The sequence below is a fragment of the Patiria miniata genome, unplaced genomic scaffold (genome assembly GCF_015706575.1).
Source record: "Patiria miniata isolate m_02_andy unplaced genomic scaffold, ASM1570657v1 HiC_scaffold_17, whole genome shotgun sequence".
Classification (NCBI taxonomy): Eukaryota; Metazoa; Echinodermata; class Asteroidea; order Valvatida; family Asterinidae; genus Patiria; species Patiria miniata.
Window position 1 is genome coordinate 13328330 of NW_024037055.1, and position 20185 is coordinate 13348514.

At 41.3% G+C, this 20185-nt stretch overlaps 1 protein-coding gene across 1 annotated transcript in view; it reads right to left on the reverse strand.

Moving 5' to 3' along the window:
- Window positions 1–20185, reverse strand: part of LOC119723897 — a 144621-nt gene that overhangs the window by 67771 nt on the left and 56665 nt on the right. The window contains exons 34-48 of the mRNA XM_038194800.1: window positions 19593–19712; window positions 18108–18320; window positions 17175–17214; window positions 16828–17013; window positions 15016–15182; window positions 12893–13012; window positions 12463–12543; window positions 11715–11854; window positions 10373–10535; window positions 9421–9491; window positions 8111–8268; window positions 6199–6400; window positions 3886–4095; window positions 2916–3216; window positions 1366–1574 (exon numbers count right to left, since the gene is read on the reverse strand). Of these exons, the coding sequence (XP_038050728.1) occupies window positions 1366–1574; window positions 2916–3216; window positions 3886–4095; window positions 6199–6400; window positions 8111–8268; window positions 9421–9491; window positions 10373–10535; window positions 11715–11854; window positions 12463–12543; window positions 12893–13012; window positions 15016–15182; window positions 16828–17013; window positions 17175–17214; window positions 18108–18320; window positions 19593–19712 (2381 nt within the window). The remainder of the gene's footprint in view (window positions 1–1365; window positions 1575–2915; window positions 3217–3885; window positions 4096–6198; window positions 6401–8110; window positions 8269–9420; window positions 9492–10372; window positions 10536–11714; window positions 11855–12462; window positions 12544–12892; window positions 13013–15015; window positions 15183–16827; window positions 17014–17174; window positions 17215–18107; window positions 18321–19592; window positions 19713–20185) is intronic.

Below are 20185 nucleotides of genomic sequence, written 5' to 3' on the forward strand. Positions count from 1 at the left end.
ACAGTACAATCCACAACTTAAAACACTTTTTAAAAAATAATTTATTACATTTTCACTGCAAGAGAGCACAGTTGTTCCTACAGCCTGTACAGTATGGGCGTAGTCCAGTCCATCACAAGGCCCTGCAAGTCCATCAAAAGTCATCTAATCAAATGAGCTTCGACAAAGGCATTCCTTTGTTATTGGTCACTGTTTCTTGTGACTGGAGCTGTTATCAACGGCGGATCAGAAAAAACTCAACCCCCTTTTTTTTTTTAAGTGACAAAAACGAACCCATTTTTTTTTTTTAAGTGAGATTGCAAAATAGGCAGCCACTGCATACACCACCATCTTTTGTTTAAAAAAATGTGTTAAAGTGGTCAGAAATTGCTTCAGATCGCACCACAGAGCATCTACTGTAGAATCCAAAAAACTAAGCGGGCCCCAAACCCCATGACGAAATTTTTTGATTCAACTTGTTTTGAGGAACAAATTTGTTTTTGTCCCCCCCCCCAAAAAAAGTGTTCTGGATCCCCCATTGGTTGTGATTTACTTGTGACTGGACTTGTGATGGACTCAACTAAACTCCTGCTGTACAGCTTGGTTCATAGGTGCTGCAAAAACAGAAGCTCAAGTGAATTTATAACTCCACAGCAACTGTTCACAATGCCAATTCACAAATGAAAGCTGATATATTTTAACCTCAGCAACTTTTGATGAAGAATGGTTTGTGATGTAAAATTCATTTGGCATTCATATTCGCTTTAGCATGAGGTATAAACTGGCAATTACTTGCATTACACTCGCAAGTTCATGCAGTCATGTTTTACTATACTCCTGAGAACAATGCTTTGTGTTTCCCTTTGCCCCTGTAATATAACACTCTCCCATAGACTAAGCACATAACCATACGATCGAGGACCGTTTTCGACAAAAGACGCAACATCCGAGGACTGAAATCTGTTGTTCTCCCTCACGGTCCTCGGGGGTTATGTAGTACATGTACATTTAAACACTTGATATCATGTAAACACTTAACAACTTTTCATCTGCAAAGGAAAGGAATGCCTTTGCAAATGTGAATGCCAAACGAAAGTGGACTTCTAGGCCATTTAGGGAGTCAGGTTGGCGTAGCGGTACTTTCCTCGCCTTCGGGTTCGAATCCCGCCTGGGCCAATATGTGGATTGGGTTTTCAGTCCCTGCCTGATTCCGTGGGTTTTCCCCAGAATATTCTTTTGGGCTTTTCCTCCCACCTCTAAAATTGTAACTTCTTCTCATTGTCTTCTCTCCATTTATCCATCCTGTTATTGGCGCTTGCGCTGTTGGATGTGGCTGAAATAAAATAAAATAAATTCTGTTGACCGAGATGAAACCATTCTACCGACCTCATGAACTTCGACCCCATGACCCTCAATCTCCTCCAGCAGTTCACAGGTGAAGTCCCGATAGTCGTAGTTGATACTCAGACATTTGCTTTCTGGGAGGGCCAGGCAGTCCCTCGCACAGAAGTTGGGGTTGCGATGGATGATAGTCGACGTTGGCTTGGAGATGAGGCGGCCTTTTTTGGCAGCGGTGAAGTAGTCAAGGTCATTGTCTGTCAATAAGAACAGTGAAAAGAATGTTTGCTAACTTCCTTTTGGAAATATTGTTGTATTGAACAGCAAGACTCCAGAAATTATTCCATAGGCTGTGCAGCAGCGTATCCAGCTTTTGATGTCAGGGAGGGGGCAACCGCACATCCGCGCCAAAATGTAGACATGTTTTTTTCTCTGGACACTTGTCCTCCATAAAATGAGAAAAAAAAACGGGGGTGGGGGGGGGGGAGGGGGCTGGTACCCATCTTCCAAATGGGGGTGCTCTTCAAAACTGACCTTTCTTATGCATGCTACAAATAATATGGACATTATCACGGTGCATTGTAATGGTTGTTGAGCGGGTGTTCTGTGGTGGGATTGATGTAAGAAGAAGTCTATAAACATTTATTTCAATCATTGCTGACAAAAAAATAATTGTCAAAAAAATCTGCCGCCCCCCCGGATACGCCACTGAGGCTGTGTAAGTGTACTGTTTCATGAGCTTCAGTGATGAGAAAGAAATCCTTAACAGAATTTTGGTAACACATTAATTTATTTTATGTTGTGTAAGTCCTTTTCTTATCTGTTAAACTTTTAGTACTAATCATTCCTAAATGCTGTAATGTTATTATATAAATTTATTGATGGGCTTATCATTCAATTTTAATTTGTTTGGACCTTAGTTTTTAAATTTTATCACTTAAATGATCAAATTGTTTATAAGCAGGAATATCGATTCAACTGGCTCTGTTTTGATGTCTGATAGTCGAGCAGTCCCTCTGCATGGCAATATTTGTGCATAAAGCCCATACACACGGCTGGGATACACGATACCTAACGGCTAGAATAAACCAATTAGAGCACGGGATTTCTAGCCCATTGGCAAGCAAGAAAAGTTTGCAGCATTCCATTCAGGATGAGGTGATTTTCAGCCAATGAGAAATGGGCGGCAATGCACATTTGGCGGCAAACCAAGCCGTGTTGCGCATTTTTGGCGGCAAACCGAGCATGCAGTCACTTTTGTCTCAGCCTCCAACGGACAAACACTGGAATAATTGAATGCGTCTCCAAAATTATGCTTGTATTATTATTGTAACAATTTAGGTTTTTCCCATTTTGTTTAGTCTTGGAGACCATCGCAAGTTAAATTCGTATGTATTCCAGCGCTGATGACGCCTGACACCTGACGCTCACGCGAAGACACTGTGGCTAATTGCTTTGGCACATTCAGGAAGTCATATGTCGGGTGCGAACCGCTACAGTACAGTATGCATGTGCACAGGCTGTGTGTCCCGTCCACTGAACTCTCACAAGTAGTAAATATTCACCCTCTTTTGTTGGCACACGGAGCCCATACTTACCCAATGTTCCAATTTCATCCTTCTCTGTGAGATCAATGGTATTCCACGGTACAATCTGATCGCCCCAGATTTCGGGGCCGAACCCGACCCCTTCCTTCTGCATCAAGAGGACAGAATCGTCGTACACCACAGCCGCGGCACGGAGTATGTACGGGTGACTGGTGGAGGTGAAGTCTGGCGTGATGCGACCCGTCGGCAGAGTGATGTCAAAGGTCGGCAGGCTGCAGGTAGCCGTGGCGGTGCCTCCCCCGTTGTTCATGGCATGAACGGTGAAGTGGAGAGGATGGCCTCCTAGCAGAATCTATAAACAATAAGAACAAGAACAGTAAACTTGGTAAAACTGGTTGGCAAACTCTGACTCGTAGATATCATCTTAACTTAATAGGAACGCCTTCTTTCTTGTAGACAGCAACCAATACAGATCATTTTGCACATTACCAAGTGTCGAAAGCTAAAATGGAATTTGTTTTTAATAATCTCATGTTTACCTTAAACCCTTCTGAATCTTGTTTGCATGCATGTTGCTTTTTTTGGCCTAAACTATCAGGATCCTTATTACTATTGACATTTAAATTAATTTTTCCACAGTGATCCTAAACAACTCAAACATGCCATGGGTGTGTCTTCCCTATGTCCCCTTCCTGTTAAATTGTGTGCATTGACCAATTAGATCTTGACTTTTGTTCAGGTGACAACAGTAGCTCGGTCAAACTTAATCACAAGCATTGTGGGATATGTATACAAACCGAAGATTGGCATGCAGGGCCAATGGCCAAATCCACAACGGATTTTATACAGTGTAACAACCCATACGAGACAACTTTCAGTTTCAATAGGCCTAAGACGTAATGACGCCACACTTTGTCTACATGTGCGCTTTCCTATGTAGTAGACAGATATTATGGACAGAGCCAATAATGTCACTTATGTGAGGACAGAATTACTGTCAAGCAGTGAAGGCAATGCTTACTTGTGAGATGATGGCTGAGGGTCCTCCAAACTCTGTCCTAGTGAGAACATCGCTGCCTCCTGGTGCTGTGCCGACCTGGTAGAAGAACGTGACTATGCTCTTGTCATCAGCTGCGACCATCTCTAGCTGGAAGGCTGGCTCTGTGTAGTCTAGCCCAGGAACCTGCTCCACGCCGCAGTTGTTCCCTCCTGCACTTCTGGCTGCAACATCCTTTTGATAAAAAAAGTTAAAAAGCCATTTTAGGATATCAAAAGATTTAGAAACATAATTGTACACTTCCGTGTTAGACAACAAAATAATTACATGTACCATAACAATATGGCACAAAATCGCTACACAATTGATCTTTATCTGTTGTATATGCTCACTGTTTCCAGCAGTTGCATATTCAAACCAATATATTAAATTGGCTTGCCATAAAGCTAGAAGGTAGAATATATCAATTGCAGCTATACAACAAGTAATTATTGTTGAAAGCTTACTTGATTCAAAGATAGTAATGGCATTAAACTCCCTGTGAAATTATTCTTTCTGGCATGCTGTAATTTTGAAGAAAACATTGAAAAAGAAAATTTTCAAAGATACGTCTAAAGAAGATTTGTGGAAATTTCCGTTTTCAATTCGGCAAAGCCATGAATGGGTGTGCGCAAGCGTTAACACGATGCACACGCAGTTGCTGTTAATCATTGGTTCAGAGCGTGACATCACGTAGCTGCAATCTACTGAATGGGAACGTGTCCCGGACGCTGATTTCGGGCGCAATTCAAAACATGACTCTGCAACTTTTGAATTAAAATAGAGATCCTTCATCAGGCTTGTTGTTAAGCACACTTCTTTAGATTTTGAGCACTTTTATTGCTTGAAACGGGGAAAAATGCACAAATGACAAATTATATTCTCTACCTTTAAGAGTTAAAGGGGCACTGCGTCCTGAAATCCCTGAAAATGTTATGTGTCGGATTGTTTGCTTAGCCTATTTCAAACATCGGTTGAAAGGAAACCAACCTAATGTCTCACCGTTCCTGAGAAAAGACGAAAAAAAACCCTGATTGTTTACATCGGACACCACAGAGTATGATTCGTGTTTCCTGTCGTTTCCATACAATATGTACGATACACATTGATTGTGTCTAGTTATTACACACGTCCACAGCTGTGTGCTCACGGACAGCAGTGACCAATCACTAATGCACAATACGTGATTTCTTACACGTCCGCAAAGGCAAACCCTTTTGGCTGGAATCAAAACTAGCACGAACAGCCCAACTTTTTGGGGTCGCAAAAGTGGAGCCCGAAAGACATTCTCGCACGAATAACAAGAATATGCAGCCTTGATTAACCCTGTTGTTTGCCGTAACATGCACAAGAAGTTTGTGTATGTTCTACTTGGGCTTGTATTTAGAGTACACTTTCAAAATTCAATCCATCTAATTTAATTATGTTCATCAAACATGCATATGAAATCAAAAAGTCTGCGCCCAGGATGGCTTCAAAGCGTCTCCGCGTAATTAGCACTCTAGTAATTTAATATAGCTCTATGGCCATGACAGACAATGAGAATGATTTGTCATGTCCCGGCAGCATTTCCACTGTGAATTCTGCACCACTATGGCAAATTATGCTGGAAGTATAGGGATTAGATTGTGATCAATTGAAAAAGAAAAATCCTGAAAACAGACGAAATGTCAGAAAAATGCATATCTTTCTATACAGCTACTGTCTTGTTCTCAAATTCAAAAGGTCAGATTTCAGACAAAAGTTTGAAAAGTCTCAAACCAGGTTGGAGGTAAAATGTGACCTGCTAAGGCTAAATGAGGAATGTCCCCCAAAACTTTGTTATGAGTTTTCGGCGCCTGAGGTTGCCTATGTGTTAAAAATCATGTCAAAATTAGATTTTGGAAATTTAAATTTTTGAGTAACCAGGATTTCTAAGATTCACACTTTTCATTTGGATTTTGATGCTGTCTGAACTGGCCTTAGCATTGGCAATTATAGGCCCTTGCTTATCCAGAAAAGGGTAGCATGTGCTTGAAATAATTTTTTTTTTTGGTGTTCAGAAGAATTCAGGCTTGCCTTAGGCACTTGTTATATCTACTTCACAGTATTTACCCCTTGATGAATACATAAAACCAAAGTGCTGGGGCGGTTTGGGGCGGTATAAGGAGTCACAGGCAAGGCACTTTGGGGCAGTACAGAGACTGGTGGGTTAATGAGATTGCCTCCAAATTGTGAAACATTTAAGCACTTCTGTTGGATCAGCAGATTACCAAATTTGATTATTATAAGACTTTAGTCACACTGTTAGTCTGTTACCTGAGAGGAATATTCTGAGATCTCTGGTGGTGATGGGTCAGGATCCTTGGTCTCAATGTGGAATATGGTGCCACCAATCGGTCGAGTTTGGTAGCGCCACAAGTCCCTCTTATAAAGCGTTTTCTTTCCAAAAACGTAGTTGACGGTCACTTTGCCTCTGAGGACAAGGGTAAGTGGGATCATTTCTACTTCCAATTTTAACCTACAATGAAAACAGAAAATAAAGAAATTCTAGAGATTCAAATAGAGAAAAGTATAAAAGAGCAGGTTTAGATATAGGTCACGTTCAAATGACGTCATTTACTACAGACCATCCACGAGCATCGGCTTTTTAAGCGTCAACTGGCATAACGCCCATCAGCTGCGTCGTATTTTGTGTATGGAACATTTTCAACACTGCGCAATGCATGCTAGATTACGTAAAAACACAGTTGCACTTCTCCTACAGAAATGGCCGTCATTGAAAGAGCCCCATTAAATGGAATAATAGTGTGGGAGGACTGGGAGAGCATTTTTGAGCTGTCTGGTTTAAAACCTAGCAGGGGCCTGGTCACCGATAAGGCGAGGGTCATTATGAGCAATGGGCCGATTTCTCGAAAGTCGAAACTCGTCTTATCTTGCGACTCATCTTAGGACTCAGGATGGGTCCCCCCCCCCCCCCGCTCAAAGATCAATATTATAGCTAAGACGCTTCCTAAGACTGATTTTTTACTAAATCCATTTTAGGCCAAAAAAAAAAGTCTCCGGTTTCTGGTATGCGCGCGCGTCGCCGTAGCCATGCGCGTCGGCAAAATGAGAAAGTTTTTTTTTCAATACAAGATGATGTCTCTAAACTGCCAAACTCACTGGTTTGACTGGAATCCTGCTGCTGCACAATTTTAACGTGTTTTTAGATGGGGTTATGATCGAGAATAAGCTTTATGTGGGCTCTCTGGACTCCCATATATTTGCACTAAGTTTAGTCGGGCACCATTTGCAGTCATCAGCCGACATTTGAAGCCAAAAAAAAAAAAAAAACAGGTAAAAAAAAAATTAAAAAGCTGCGTCGCCGCACCACTTTTGGGGCAAGCTCCATACCAGAAACCGGAGACTTTTGTTTTGGCCTTAAGCAAGACGCATCAATTTGGTGTTTGTTTCACGATTGTTTTTACCGCTTGACGAAACAGTCGTTAAAAAGAAAAGTGCAAATCAACGTATGCATAGAACACAAACTCCTGTCACAGAAATTACTCTGTTCAATTAAATTCACATGCCAGGTATTTCTACATATACCAAAGATGTGATAGAGGCATTCTTACTCATGGAGTCATGTGATAGAGTCATTCTTGTAAAATTAAATTTTGTAAGCTATCTACCCACCTATAAGAAAACCTTTTCAGCTCTGTTTCTGCAGCAGTTTTCTTCCTCGAAACTATAACTCTAGACTAAAATTTGTCTTTAACAAGAACAAATTGCAATGATTTCTAGACGATATACACATTAACCCAAGAATTAATGTGATAAGATGACCCTCAAACAATCTTAAGTTAAGACGAGTTCAGCCGCATTGCTAAAGAAGTTAGGGCATGTTCAATGCATCAAAAGTTTGGTGACATTAATCCTAGGACAAGTCGCGAGTTAAGACGAGTTACCCTTCTTAAGGCCTTTCTTACCATTTCATGAAATCGGCCCCACTGCGGCCCCTACCTGGTTTTAAACCAGTCGTTAAAACTGCTTCATCGCACTAATAATCCCATTCACAAATACCTTTATGGTCAAAAATGCAGAAACTTCCAAAATTCTGACAATGTTTTGTTTGTAAACGTTAGGCTAGATTGGTATCCATGCAGTTTTTGAGCCTTGGCTGCTTCTGATTTGAAAAAAAAAAACAAAAAAAAAAACATCCACAGACATAAAACTTCCAAGGTCTTACCCAACATCCAATGGAAACTTTGAGAAGAATATCTCAGCTGTTGTGGGGAAGGTAGTTCTGAGCATCTCTGCAGTGAGTTCCATCTCTCCACACATCGGCCCGAGACATATACGAACGCCGGCTGTTGCATATGCTCCAGCTGATAGTATCACCCCACCCTGTGAAGCATGAGACTTTCTATGATCTTCAGTAACACTACTACTTTTAATACTACAAAGGCAACTGGAGTCATTTAACTATAACTCCCTGACCGTCTTTTGTCTTCAAGTAAACTTGAATCCTCGATCCTGATTGGTCAATTCATGGCATAAAGCTGTGCTACATATAACCATGTAGCATGGCCTCGGTCCATACTGCACTCTGTGTATTGCGCTTTTCTAATATTGCATACACCATGCACATAGGGTAACAGCTTAAAAGTTTGTGTACAGCGTGCGTGTTTCATCCTTATTGTGTGTAAACTTTGCTTAAAGATAAATTTGTTATCGCGCTCACGCTCGTGGAACACGGAAAATGTAGTGCGTCTGTGACCCACATACCTTCGGCCTCGTGGTATGTGGGACAAGGACGCACTACATTATTCCGTGTTCCACTCGCGCTCGCGGGATAACTTATATTACTTAGTACTGGACCAAGTCTGCCAAAATCTATCACTGACCCTGCTTCACATAATGCTTCAGGACCAAATCCAGTGAAATCCACCACAAGACCACCATTACTATCGGTGGATTTTGATGGACTTGGGTGCAGATTGCTTGAATGTAAAAGTCCCCCCGAAGGGGAGACAGGTTATTATGGAGTTGGGAAGGTTACGGTTCAGGTAAGAATTACAGGAATGCCAAGTGTGTGACCATGACAGAACCATTATTTGCATAGCATCACAGAGGAATTATAGTCAAAGTCCACTTTACCAATAGCTACAACACTCACACTTATTTACTTTGTTTTTTGTTTACAATGCATAAGACAGTCTGTACATAATGTTTATTTTATTTATGACTGAACAGTGAAGAGCAGATTAGCTACGATATAGTTATATAAGGAGTATGAGGTTGAAAGGTAACCTCTGCACCATGTTTTTTGCTCTGAATCATAATGACATTCAAGGTGGCTGTTTTGCAAAACAGAACAGGTTTACATTCACTTCAAATGACAAAGGAATCAGAAAATCAGTGGGGGAATTTTATCGGTCACAACATATGATGATGGTAAGTAGCACATGATCAAATGTGTATTTCACTGATAAGTCATGAGTTGAAACCTAGCTGTTCAAGTGTAAAAGCAGTATTTGAAAAAAGTGTGTATTTTACCGTGGCATGCATTGAAACAAAGTAGACAGACATTGGTATCTCCATTTCACAGAAACCACCAGCTTCAACATCTGAAACAAAAAGCAAACAATATTGTTGTCTCTCAAAATAATGCACTTAATTCACAGTGTTTCATTGAGACTCAAATCATTGCCAAAGCTTATTAGAAAGGGTTTTCAAGCAAATCAAATACATTTAGCCAATGAATGAACTACAGGGGGAGGGCTCATGGCGGTTGGGGGTTCCCCAAGTGCCCCCTAGAAGTTTAAGCCTAATTTAATATGCCACTGCAGTTAGTGTGCTGGATATGTCATCATTTTGTGTGGTACTTCTTGTGATGCAATACGCAACTCACTATCTGCTACGGATATATCGTGCGCTACCCGTCGTTCGTGTAAAACGTACAGTAAACTGTCAATGTTCATCCTCTTTTCTGATAATTGAATTTGGGTGATTTTATTGAAAAAGGATACGTTTTTTTTTAAAGTGATGCCATTTATCTGTATTTCAAAGCAGGATTAGTCGTAGATACAACGCTTTCACTGGAGGCCACCAAAGTTTTTTATTGATAACTGTTCCGATGACTGGGCATATGCATATGCTACAAGATCTGAAACAACGGAGTGGTCGATAATGGTAATTAAGTACTGCTATACACAGCTAAATATATGCGTACACGTATCCATTTGGATGTGAAATCATTTTTAACAGTCCCAACTTGGCCACCATTTCCACAATGTTTGAGTCACAAGCAAGGGTATTTTGATCACATTGACATCAATTACATAATGAGCAGCAAGCACTAAATTGTAGAAACCAACAAGGAAAATTGACCTCTTCTTCATTACATTCATGGGTCTGAGCATGATTCCGTATGATGACATATGCGACAGTTGATTACATATTCAAATAGGGCTGAGAAACGACGATAGTCAATGAGGGTGATACTTACAGAACTGTAGCCTTATAAAACCACCAAGGACGGTCGTGTATGATTTCTCGAAATACACCCCGTCTTTCAGCGGGTAAGTAATTTTGCCACTCAGCACAATGTCAAACTGCTCGAACGCATCTTCGGCAATGCCTTCAGTGACTACATCAATCAGTTCTTCTGTCTGAGAGTGGGTGGAAACAAAATGTAAGAGCTACATCAGCAAACTCAACTGATAGGATTGCCTGGAATTGAGAATCCATGGGGTGTACGCAGGTGTTTTACTACCACATGGCAGTGTTATAGTACTCGTACTTGGTACTCGTACTCGAGTACTACTCGAGAACTTTTTTGGAGTACTCGTACTCGTACTCGTACTCGAATGTCAAAGTCCAGACAAATACATTTAACAGAAAGCCGTGAGTGGGTCTATATATCGGTCTGATTGGGCCTGGGCCAACTACGCACAATAAACCAATTGCCGTATGGCTGTATTCGGAAATGCGAGTACTTGTACTCGGAAGTACTAGTACTCGTACTCGGAAGTAAAAGTACTCCTACTCGGAGACCCATTCTTGTACTCGGAGGTACAAGTACTCGTACTCGGCAACCTAAGTACTTGGCAGTACTCGGTACTCGGAAAAAAGTACTCTACTACAACACTACTACATGGCTTTTTTCTGTATGCAAAATCTATTTTCACAGCTCTTTCTAAGGGTGGCAATTTCTTGTTAATGTTGGGTTGGATTGGGTGGGTGGGTAGGGAGGGGAGTTGGAAAAACCAGATAGGGAAATTTGAAAACCCTCTTATTGAGATAGGTGGTGGATTACCATGGGTGGTAGATGACAGTGGAGATAATACAAAGCATCTACAATGTATATGCACTTGGAAAAGGATTAGGGGTGGGCCATTGCCGTTGGCACATTGGCATCCCACAAGGAGAAACATTGGGGGGTGGGAGGACCACCCCCCCAAAAACAGGTTTCTTTCACACAAATATATGCTCAAATAGAATGTCCTAAAGACTTAGTATAGCAATGGCAACCAAAATGTATCTTACTCTGCAATCTTGCTATAGTCTGGTAACTGCTTGTAAACGATATAATAACTTTGACTTGGAGTCATTGTTACACGAGAAAGCCCACCTCATTTTTAACACAAGAAACTCTTAAAGGGCAATACGGCCTGAAATTTCTGAAAACTTTTATGCTGTGGACTGTTCGCTTATTCTAATTCAAAGGTCCGGTTGAAAGGAAACTAACCTAATGTCTTACCATTCCTGAGAAAAGAAAAAGAAAAACACCTGGTTGTTTACTTTAGATGTGGTGAACATTTTGAGGCACATAATAAATTTTAACTCACAAAGGTTCTGTAAAGAGAGCGTAAGTCCTTCATCAATTGAACCACAACGATCGGGTCGATGTTCTGAAGATCCAGCATTGCTTCCAACTCCCCAATGGTCATGTTGGCTATGCGCTTTTCGAGAGCATCAAGACCTTTCACTGTTAGACATCAAACAATCAAAGGCACATTAAAAGCCAAAAATAACATTTGCTAAAAAAAACCCATAAAATTATCAAATTAATTTCAATTTAGCTAATTGTAATAAGTAAATTATAGTACTGATGAAGCATTGGGCGAAATCTTAGGAATATTGTAACACTTTCCAATGATCACCGGCTGAACAATTGTTGGAAAACAGTTTTTTTCCATATGCCGCATCCAATAATTGGTATGAGCCAGCTATTGACATTATGCGCATGTTCAGTAACACAATGTACGTGTATTTTTTTTTTTATATGCACGACAGATGCATATTGTGCATTGTAACCTAGATGGCTTACTTTCACATGAAACTTTAACAACCAAGAATTCTGTATCAAATCTCAAAATGGCCACTACCTGTGTACACAGCACTGGGTTTTGGCTCCACAGTTTTGCCATCCATCACAGCTTTAAAGGGTTGCCTACTACATAGTGCACGCTGCGCAATACGATCTTTGCCTACTACAACGACGTTCCAGTACCCAGATGTATAAGGCCAAACCTCACTGTTTTTGAAACTACGTCAAAATTGCTTCATTCAAACTTCATTTAATAAACAACTTACATGTTAATCCTCCACCGATGATAACGTTTCCTTGCCATGTAGCACTGACAGCCAGGCTAAGGTCCAACAAACTAGCTCCCCCTACAACAAAACAAGGCGCATTAGATGGTTTTGAAAATGACTGGCATGAGTCTAGTTATTTAGGTGCACGTAAGTCCTTCTATAAATGAACTGGTTTTTTTCATGCGTGTGATACCCGTTCATGCCATCTGAATTGCAATTGTTTGTTTCCCATTGACCATTTACAATGACACATGATAAGTTATGCAACCTTTGTATTAATAAGGGAATACATATGTGCTTGGCAGGTCTTAAACAAGTACGTTTAACCAGTTCACGCCAGGAATATTTTGACAAGAACGGAACGAGGCGTAACGTACCTGACTCATGTTCATCACTCACTAAACCAGTCATCATCTTCCAGTATTACCTGAAATCCCTGAGAGTGCTACGTCCCTTCTCTTTCTGCTTGGTACAGACGTTTCGTCTTCGTTACCAAAGACGAGTAGACCCATGGAGCGACGGCTTGATGTGCCTGATTCAGGAATCCCTATAACAGCAAGCACACAACTTCATTCAATTTCACCTTGAACCTTTGTTTCGTATCAATTTCAAGGTGTCGACATTAATCCACCACTTCTTGAGTATGGGTTTATAATCAGTTTTGCATCATAGTCATAATTTGCGATTCCTTTTTTTAATATATATTTACAGGTTTTGAACAGCCCGACACCCACAAATAGACATAGGCTTCCTCCTCCTCAAAATCTTCCCCTTTGTTTGCCCACTTTCGGATTCCTACCACAGACATGTACGAACCGTGCCCCCACTTCATCCTGTACTCAGTTTCACAAGTGCTCTTCTGCCATTATAGGGCTTGACAAAATTGTGTTAATTCACAAGTCACTCACAATTATGTCCTCCAGTCTTAATTCATATTACAATTAAGCACTTTAAATCAACCGGGACAATATTCCTTTCTCGTATTTTATCCCACTGTTACTTTGGACCTAACTTGTGATTGGTCTTGTGACTGACTTGTAATTTGACTTGTGACGGACTTGTGATAAGACTTGTGACAGTCCTGTGATTTGACTTGTGACAGACTTGTGATTTGACTTGTGACTGACTTGTGACTGAGTTGTGATTTGACTTGTGTCTAGCTAGTGATTAGACTTAATTGTGACTGACTGACTCGTGATTAGATTTGTGACTGACTTGGTGATTTGACATGTTGTTGACTTGTGATTTAACTCATGACTGGCTAGTGATTTGACTTGCGACTGACTAGTGATTTGACTTGTGACTGACTATAGTGATTTGACTTTTGATTAGACTTGTGACTGACTGGTGATTTGACTTGTGACTGACTAGTGGTTTGACTTGTGACTCTAGTAAGTGATTAGACTTGTGACTGACTAGTGTTTTGACTTGTCACTGACAACTGATTTGACTTGTAACTGACAAAAGTGATTTGACTTTTGATTAGACTTGTGACGGACTAGTGATTTGACTTGAGACTGACTTGTGATTTGACTGGAGACTGACTAGTGATTTGACTCGTGACTGACTACTGATTTGACTTGTGACTGACTAAAGTGATTGACTTTTGATTAGACTTGTGACTGACTAGTGATTTGACTTGTGACTGACTAATGAATTGACTTGGACTGACTAGTGATTTGACTTGTGACTGACTAGTGATTTGACTTGTGACTGATACCCCCGTCACACCGGAGGTGCGGTGCCACTGCGGAGCTTGTACGGCATAAACCGCAGTGGCACCGCCATGATCGCCGTGGTTCCGCAGTGGTTCCGTCATTGATTGCTGTAGCACCGCGGAAAACTGTAAAAACCACGGACCTTCGCGGTGGCACGGTGGAAACTTTGAACATGTTCAAAACTTCCGCAGTGCCACTGCGGGTTGGGCCAATCCGCAGTGGGATCGCCGCGGCACCGCCATGACTGCCGTGGCACCGTACAAGGACCGCAGTAGGACCTCTATCACCGCCGTGCCTTCGCAGTACAACTGCCGTGCAATTGCGAAAAAGTAGACTGGCGACCCTACGGCGATCCCGGGGCGGTTCTACTGCGGGTTATGGCATATATAGCCGCCGCGCAGACGTCATGGAGCCGCCCTGCTGCCGCAGCGCCACTGCAGTAGCACCGCCAGGCCCGCAGTGGCACCTCACTGGCCCCGCAGTGCTGCCGCCAACACCGCAGTCCTGCCGCAGTGGTAACTCAATGGGATCATCATGTCCGCAGTGACACCGCCGTGGTTCCGCCCTGGTTCCGCAGTAGCACCGTGAAGAAAAACACATGTGTGACGGGTAGGGGAAAACTGTGAAAAACTACTGCCGGTGTGACTACGGTGATGGCGGTTTTGACCAAAAACTGTAATGGCACCGCGCCTCCGGTGTGACGGGGGTATGACTAGTGATTTGACTTGTGACTGACTAGTGATTTGACTTGTGACTGACTAGTGATTTGACTTGTGACCGACTAGTGATTTCAGTTATGAATGAATTGTAATTGAAAAAAAAAGTGACTCACTGGGCTTGACCACTTTCTCTGGCTGCAGCTTTGTCATGGTGTTTTCCTCTGCTGAATATGAGGTGGAATTTTTACTAAGAATAGTCTTAAAGTATGCCCTGGCCTTGTCTATAGGGTTATCTGTCACCTCATCCATGCTGTCCATTCCCTCGGCAGATTCACTGGTACTGTGGAACAGAATCACAGACAATGGCAATAAAAATGGCATTGCATTGAACTATCAAGGAACAATTTCATATAAGGCAAATGTGCTTTGGATGCGCTACTGAAAACCAGCTGAAAATTGTGATCATAAGTTACAGGAAGCATACCAATGTCAACAACTGACATCACTACAATGTAATATACACAATGCTGCCACAACCAAAAATCTTATGTTATTGCAACACTATATATACCAGAGTTGTAACGAGTCACTGATTTTTGTGACTCGAGTCGAGTCGAGTCATTTTAAAGAAGTGACTCGAGTCGAGTCGAGTCATTAGGTCAACAAGGTCGAGTCGAGTCGAGTCGAGTCACAGAGTGTGGTCGAGTCGAGTCGAGTCGAGTCAAGTATTTAGATCGAGTCAATTCGAGTCACAAATATTTGAACACTAAATTACAATAAAAAGCAACAAACACAAGAGAGAAAGAATACAAGGCACCAGTCTATTACGGAAATCCAAAGACATAAAGTATGCTGTATGGTACCCAACCAACAGTTTCCATTGCTAGCTCACGTCACAGAAAAGAAGATGTGAAACTTCGGTTTTATAACTGGTTTGGCTTCGGGTCTAGATTTTGTTGTTCGCTGATCGCTGACAACGTTAAAACCTAATTGCATTATACAAAACTGTTTCTGATTATTTAAAGGTGGGCCCGTCCGTATCCATTTTTTTGTGTGAAATCGGGACATGAATTTAGCCAGCGTTCCACCAAGAACTTCAAAATCGCCCGAAACCAATGATGAAACCACGGATTGAGAAATGCGTTTTAAGTCTGGTTCCGGGTTTAGCATTACATGCTATAGAACCACAAGGTGGGAGTCCGCGACACGGTGTATGTTTGTTGTTTCATTATGGAGGAAGGATACAGACTGCCGCTGTATATAAACGTACATTATTCGCGAACATTAACGTGACGTGAACAAAAACTGGCAACGCGAACGGCGCAGCGTAAGTCATTGCAAATATTTTTCGCAAGTAAGTTTTGCTTTTATTTTGGGACTCGAGTCTTATTAGCCTTCCTCGAGTCGAGTCGAGTCATTCTGATGAGGGACTCGAGTCGAGTCGAGTCATTTGCTCGCAGTGACTCGAGTCGAGTCGAGTCATTTACCCGTCGGGACTCGAGTCGAGTCGAGTCGCCAAAAAATGTGACTCGAGTCGGACTCGAGTCGAGTCATTGACTCGAGTCATTACAACTCTGATATATACAGTGGTGGGATTGGAGGAAAATGAAAAATCGACGAAATAATATGCAGAGGGTTAAAGGGTCATTGAGGGCCCCAGAGCAACATAAGGTCTTTGGTATATGTAGGTATATCTTTGTATGTTATAAGCCTTAAGGCACCCCTTCCAATATCATTTGTTTCGATAAATAAACTTTCATACATAAACCTCAGGAATTCCAGATTTCAAAAGGGATACTTTATAGAAATCCCGAAATTGGTAAGATCCTGCCAAATCTCACCCCTGCTATATATAATATTTGAGTAAGCCAATGAACTTCTGCATTTCTTCGTTAATCAGGCTACAGCTTCAAAGAGTAAGTCTTTTGGGAGGCATTTGATGGTTGTCAAAACCACTAGGTAACCATTTAAAATTGCCCACTCACAGGTCGTCCACACTTCTCCTCTTCCTCCTTGTGCTGCTGCCTCCGCCTTGCTGATCAGCACAATGTGATCCTGAGAACATTGCATCTCTGAGAATGACGATGGGTTCATCACACACACCCTGCCAGCACAAGCTGATGTCTAGATCCACGTCATAGATAGTATTGTGGGGACGCTCCACGTCATACCTGCAAGGAATAAGAGTCTGTTACAGAGGAGCAAGCTTGATAAAAAAAGTCAAGTGGTTGACAATAGTATACAAATATAACATGGTTTGAAAGTGGAAAATTAGGCAAAGAGTTAGGCAAGGAGCCTACATGTATGGACTGCTTGACATGATTGACCTTACCTGATTTTCAAATCTCCTAGCTTTTTCTCAAAGGAATGAGCTGTGAAAATAAGAAAAGGATTTCATAAATAATAACAGATGAAAAATGTAACGGTTGTTCTTTGATGTACATTTTTTTTTCTCGCAAAGTTTTGTTGGAAATGTGAACATGCACAAAAAACTCATTCATACCATTGAATTTGTTTGGTGGAGCTCTCTTTTTGGTTGTCTATCTCAATGTTTTACTTAAAAATTGTATTCGTTGTGGAGATTAAGAGTATACAAATATTGAGTGGCTCAGATCAGCGTGGAATGGGAGGAATATTATCGCAAGGTAAAATCTAGACTTTTCCATTTCACGAGGCGAAGCTGAGTGAACTGGAAAAGTCCAGATTTTACCGAGCGATAATATTCCTCCCATTTCACAATTTAAAGCCACTAAATATTTGTTTTATATTACTGACACATAGATCCTTGTCATTTGATATATTTGAACTTTTTTTTTCAATACAAAACTGGAGGAAAACGTATTTCTCTCTTCCAAACCACCCCTTCACGAAAATGTTTGAACCCAACGCTGTAGCGCTGGCTCTTTGGAACAATACGCACTATGCGCAACGCTGAACGCGCACACTAGCATGCATTTGCACACAAATACAGCGTCATGATCCTAACTGTTGAATAGTATTTCCGATTCCCCATGGGTGGATAGTACTTTTTGAGCCGCGGCGTGAATGGGAGCAATAACGAATGTCACGTGATGTGAGTTCCACCAATCAAATGACTAGGATCTGTATGTCAGTTATATAACAAGTAATATAGACATGGGCTTGAAATTTGGCCAATGAAATTCATACACTTTAATATCTTACATTACTTTCATGTTTGAAAAGACTGTAAGTTGATAAATCAGTTTTGATGGCAAGGTCAATTCTAAATTCCAGCGCTTCTTACACTGCAATAGTTGTATGCTGAGCATCTCTGTGTGACTCCATTTCTCAAAGCCAAATGAGAAGGTGCGAGCGCAGGGGTCCAGCCTCATCCAGACTGAGAATGACCTCTGAACTACGCCCAGGTCAAGGTTCAAGCAGCAACCCACCCCGAGACAGGACTGGTCCAGGGAGCAGTACTGGGCGATGGAAGATGGCAGAGAGAGGGAACTGCAGCCTAATGTGAGAAAAATTGTGGTTCTTTGCATTTAAAAATATTACTGATTACATGGGGCATTCCCAACCCAGCCCTATATTCCCCTCAATCTAGAAGTCCCTTACGAGGTTTGTAGATCTGGTTTCAAACAGAGTAGTAGCTGAGTCAAGAACAAGCCAAGCACAAGTCAAATCACTCATCAAGTTACAAGCAACAGGGGATGAACATAACTGCCAAGGTTGTCTTTATAATTGCCGTAGTGCATTTGAAATATAGCAGGTTGTAATTACCCACTCTCATGTTTCATTATTGGCATGATTCACTCATTATTTAACTAGAAACATTGGTTTCTGCAGAACATACTGTTAAAAATGAGGAGAGATCATACTTGCTACACTCACAGGGAATAGGATTGTGTTGAAAGGAATTTGACCATCCGAAAGTGGACTAGCAGCCGATTTCACTAAAAAAGTGCGAAGCTTGCGCCATGCGTAGGACTTACGCAACAAATCTGTTGTGCAGCTGTGCAATAAACTTACGATCGATTTCACAAAACTTGACATAGCTGCAATGTTTTAAATAATCTAATATCTTGGATGAGGTTGATAAGGCTGTTTGTGTGTGAGTTTGTTCGTTCACAAAAACGTTGTTGAATCACTTTAGCCTGTCAGTTTTGTCCGACTTTCTCCGGAATCACGCAGCAACTCTAAAAAGTCTGCCACAAGTAAAATAGCAATTTATTTACTTCAAACACAAAGCTGTAGGTGTCTTGTATTAACCTCGGTAAGTTGTGCAACGACAGGCTCCACGATGATCACGATCCACTTGTAAAATAGGTCATCGCTACGCCACAACTTATGCCACCTAAAATGATTGTGCAAGTTACGCCATAATTTGTTGCGCAAGTCGCAGACTTACGCAGTATGAGACTTAATTTCGTGAAATGTGTCAGAACTGAAATGATGCGCAGCGTGAAATGTTGGGTAACTTACACAACCTTTTGTGGCGCAAGCAGAGTTGCGCCATTATGTAAAGTTTTGTGAAATTGGCTGCAGATTTTAATTCTGCCAGTAGAGAGTAAATTAGTTTTTAATGGGTCTTCCTTTTTATCGCCTGAAGACTCTGCGTACAAATAACTGCAGGACACTTCATTTGCACTTGTCAATAGCTTTTCTTAAGCAAGAATTACAGATTCTGCTGGCAGCTACTACAACCACAGGATTCAGAGAACAAAGTAGTTAAACAAAGTAGTAGTTTTCAATAAGTTAAATCACACACTTAAAAGATACTTGCCTGTTGTTGTCGGTGTGATCTGCTCTGGTGGACCGCTACATGGTTGAGGTAGGAGAACATCAGTGCTGACACCGAGACGGTTCACCACCAGGCCACTAGCATAGTCACCAATGCCACCAACTGAGAAGCAAACACAAGGTGACAACATCAAAACTAAGAACAATCTTTACTCCCATCAAAGAGTACAGGTACAAACCATACAGCAGTCAGCTACTTCAAAATGTTGTCCCCAACCGAGAATCAAACACATTGGGACAGAGTTAAAACTCGGGGGGAACAGGAATTCAGCTAAAACTTATTTTTTTATCATCTGTCAGATTTGTCGACTACTATCGATTGTTGGTGAAAATAGGCTTTTTCATTATAATAAATTGGGATGATGTTTGTAAATATTGTATGTAAATATGCTTTATGTCCATTCCTGGTGGTTCACATGGTTAACTTTTAATTGAAACTATATTCAAGAGTGGCCAGTTTTCCTTTTCCTTTTTTACTTTCAAATAGGTTCTTTTCACAACAACCAAAGTGTTTTGCAGGACAACAGAGGATTTTTTTTAAATTTAGTACACCCTTCACAAACCTGTGAGAGAAGA